The sequence below is a fragment of the Perkinsus marinus genome (genome assembly GCF_000006405.1).
Source record: "Perkinsus marinus ATCC 50983 genomic scaffold scf_1104296958712, whole genome shotgun sequence".
Taxonomy (NCBI): domain Eukaryota; phylum Perkinsozoa; order Perkinsida; family Perkinsidae; genus Perkinsus; species Perkinsus marinus.
This window is the reverse complement of record NW_003206658.1, coordinates 1,648,609-1,651,919: the sequence shown is the minus strand read 5'-3', so window position 1 is coordinate 1,651,919 and position 3,311 is coordinate 1,648,609. Positions and strand designations below refer to the sequence as shown.

General features: G+C 47.6%; 1 protein-coding gene across 1 annotated transcript in view; it reads left to right on the top strand.

Annotated features, from left to right (window-relative positions):
- Positions 1–988, top strand: part of Pmar_PMAR011953 (hypothetical protein) — a gene marked incomplete at both ends in the record, with an annotated part of 2,093 nt that extends 1,105 nt beyond the window's left edge. The window contains 3 exons of the mRNA XM_002774035.1: positions 449–527; positions 573–690; positions 968–988. Coding sequence (XP_002774081.1) covers positions 449–527; positions 573–690; positions 968–988 — 218 coding nt within the window. The remainder of the gene's footprint in view (positions 1–448; positions 528–572; positions 691–967) is intronic.
- Positions 989–3,311: the final 2,323 nt, after the last annotated feature.

The following is a 3,311-nucleotide window of genomic DNA, read 5'->3' as shown; positions in this document are numbered from 1 at the left end:
ATGTCCGCTTTTCCCATTGGGAGTTTCCTCACTAACTATAGAAGTCTACATATGAGCTCGGGTAGAAGTGTACAGAACTTCGTATGAATTTCCTGAAATTCCCTCAGTCACCTACACACATTGCCTTGTGAATTGTCGAGTTTTTAGGATCATAAACTCGACCTAGAATCAGAGCGCAATGTAGTGATGAGAATAGCCAGAGAGCGCGGTCAGGATCCGGAACCGGTAGAGCATTGGGGCTCGCCGTGAAGGCAATGCTGGGCCTTTAGGAGATAGTAAATCGCCGAGGAACTTGGCGCACGTTGGCCGCCGATCGTCGCCGTGGGTTGGCAGTAAGTCGTTCATTCGGTGACAGAGAGTTCAAGAACAGCAACCACGGTCTAACGTGTTTTCCTTACTGTGAGCGACTCGATTGCTGTGCGTTTCTATTCAAGAGTACTGTTTCAAGGTACCATGTCGAGCTTGAGCGAAGAGCATGTCGCCTGTGTTATCGCAAGTGATGGTTTATGGGATGTCATTTCGGAGGAGTGAGTCGACTCGGTGGCTACTGCGTCTTCTTTGCTTGTTTTTAGGGAAGTTGCCGAAGCTGTCGTAGTAGCACGGGAGAAATTCCCACTACTGACGCCTCGTGACTTGAGCGAAGAGCTTTGTCGGATGGCGCTACTGCGGAACTCACAAGACAACATAACGGTGGTGGTCGTATTGATCAATCACAGCCCTTGAGGAGGATACTGTTGATGGTTTCCGTGCTTTCTTTTGCATCATCTCGGTACATTATCGTCGTATACTGATTACATGTAGCTATACCATTGCTGGAACTTCAGCGTAACTCACGATTGAGCTTTCTTGACGCCGAAGCGTCGTTCAAGATCAACCATGTGCATGCCCAGCCCTGCTCTAGTGATCGGCGAGATAGCAGGATTCTAAAAAGGTGTGGTATTGTGTTGTCAATGCATCGTCGGTTCAGGCAGGCAATTGTGAGAAGTAAATCTCGATCGTCATCGGCGACCTTCTAGGGGAGCAGCTCAGTGTTGCCCTGTTTTCGCTCAGTCCATTGCTGTCTACGGAATGACCTCAAGTTTCTAGTCTCGAGATTTTTTAAAAAGGAGACAGCAATTGTGCAAACACAACGCACGGATCCCTTGGTACAGGATCCGTACTTGATGAAGACTATCGAACTCTATAGTATACTGTGGCGTTCACCGACACATCCTTATCTTGCGGAATTCGAAGATGCGGTGCGGGAAAATAGGCGCATTGTCAACCACATGTGTTGGTGGCTATGAATATTCATAAAAAATTTTGAAGATTCTTGTTGGTTTCTGTCAATTTTCCACCCGACTTTGAATGTAAATCTCTATAGTTTGTGAGTAGACTCTTGAGCTCGGCTGAGGAGAGCGAACATATTTCTCAACACTGGCGTTGGGAAGCTTCTCATAGATTCTCATGAGGCCACCGGTTGCGGTGGAATAATGCCTATGGACTCCACTGCGAATCATACTAGGCAGTCTGGCAGCATCCTGCGTGATCTCAGGTGACGCATAGCACATGTGTTGGTGACAATATGAAAATCCTGAGGAAACTTTGAGAAATTCCTGTTACTTTCGTATACCTCCACCCGTAGTAGTGTGTTAAACGCTATCATTGGTGAGGAAACTCCCGAGCTCAGTTGAGGGAAGAAAACATACATTCCAACACTTGATGACAGACGACTCAACTGGCCTCCTTTTAATGACAGCGTTTAGCCGTTGTCTCTTCATGACATGAAATACCGTGAGGATAATGCATCTAGCTCGAGTAGTCGTCATCACGTAGAGGACGAGGAAGAGGAGATGTCTTTCAGAGAACTTGAGGAGACCAGACTGCTGAATGACCGGTGGGTTAGAATGGCATTCTTGGTGAAGTGTTGAGGATAGGTTGAAACGTGAAAATGAAGAATTGACGAGGAGATTGTCTTCCCCCCGGCCGAATGAGCTAAGTTCACCTCCTACAGTGAGTCAAACTGCTCTCACAATCACTGAGCGTCTTAGCACGTTCCGTTTCCGACTCAAGCAAGCGAATAGTAATCAAACAGCAGTTACGTAGCCTTCACAATAGAGTCGACCGTTTGAGTCGGGAGCGGGAAGAAATGAAGCGTGAGGAGATGTCTCGAGAACTCGATCGCTTGAAGTAAGAGTAGCATGTTGTTTGAGCATCCAGTATACAGATCTTACAGAGAGCGCGATCGTATACAGACCCGTCTGACCTCGCGACTCGTTGATATATTGAACCGTGCACTACTCAAGGTCCATCCTGATGCGCGGACGCATATAGAAAATGGTAACGTCATCATAACACGTGCGGGGTCGGCCGAGGATTTTCCCAGAGGTCAACGATACACTAAAATTGCATCGCCTACCCCTATTCTCACCAAGCAGTGACTTCCGTACTCCGCTTCTCAGCTATCGCGAGCCCATAAGGTTCTCTGAAGTAAGCCTCTATGACGCTCAAGATGAGTTTGATTCAATGTAACCTAGGAAAATGAAGTCCCAACATCACCGAGTCACTTGGAACTCCCGAACAACACCCCCGGCGCTGATTCACCAACACCGCAGGGAGCGCGAAACATAAAGTTCTTATATCATTCCTAAAGATATTTGCATCATTTCCCCATCGTTTGCAGGTTTTCAACGACCTCGAAAGGGTCGAGGCTCAGTTACGGAAGAGCTGAGTCGATTGGAAGAGAAATAGAGGAGATATCGTGCAAGCTTCAACTTATATCACGCCAAGTTCGCGAGCTCAATGCTTCCGCTCAATGGGGGCAGTCGGTTTCATCACCAGAAACGGCTGTCAGACCAGCCGAGATAGTAACTTCGTCAACACAACCAGCACGATGCTCGTATTCAAGACCATTACCGTCAGTGTCTCCTTACGTGGTTCAGAGCTGGCAGGGTGTCAACGTAAATCTCCTCTCACCTTGGAGTCGATCGGTGCATACTGCATGGCCGACAGGCGACTTCTTGCGTCATAGTTAATGAAGTTGTCGAAGCGAATTTCTTCGTGCCGAACCGATTTGTGTTACGAGTCTGTGCGTGGTGCTCCCATTGGTAGACTTTGTGACGCGCCAATATTCATAGCATTGCGTGATTCAATGGACCTTATGAGCAGACTCATGAAAGCGCTTCGATAAGTGTACATCCTTGAATTCGTCTCTTCAACGATCTGAGCCATTTTTGGAATGAAACTCCGAGATGCACGATGGCTGTCGCAGGATCTGAGAAGCGGTCAGATTGTTTGTTTATTAATCTCTATGTCTGAGTCGTGTCACTCGG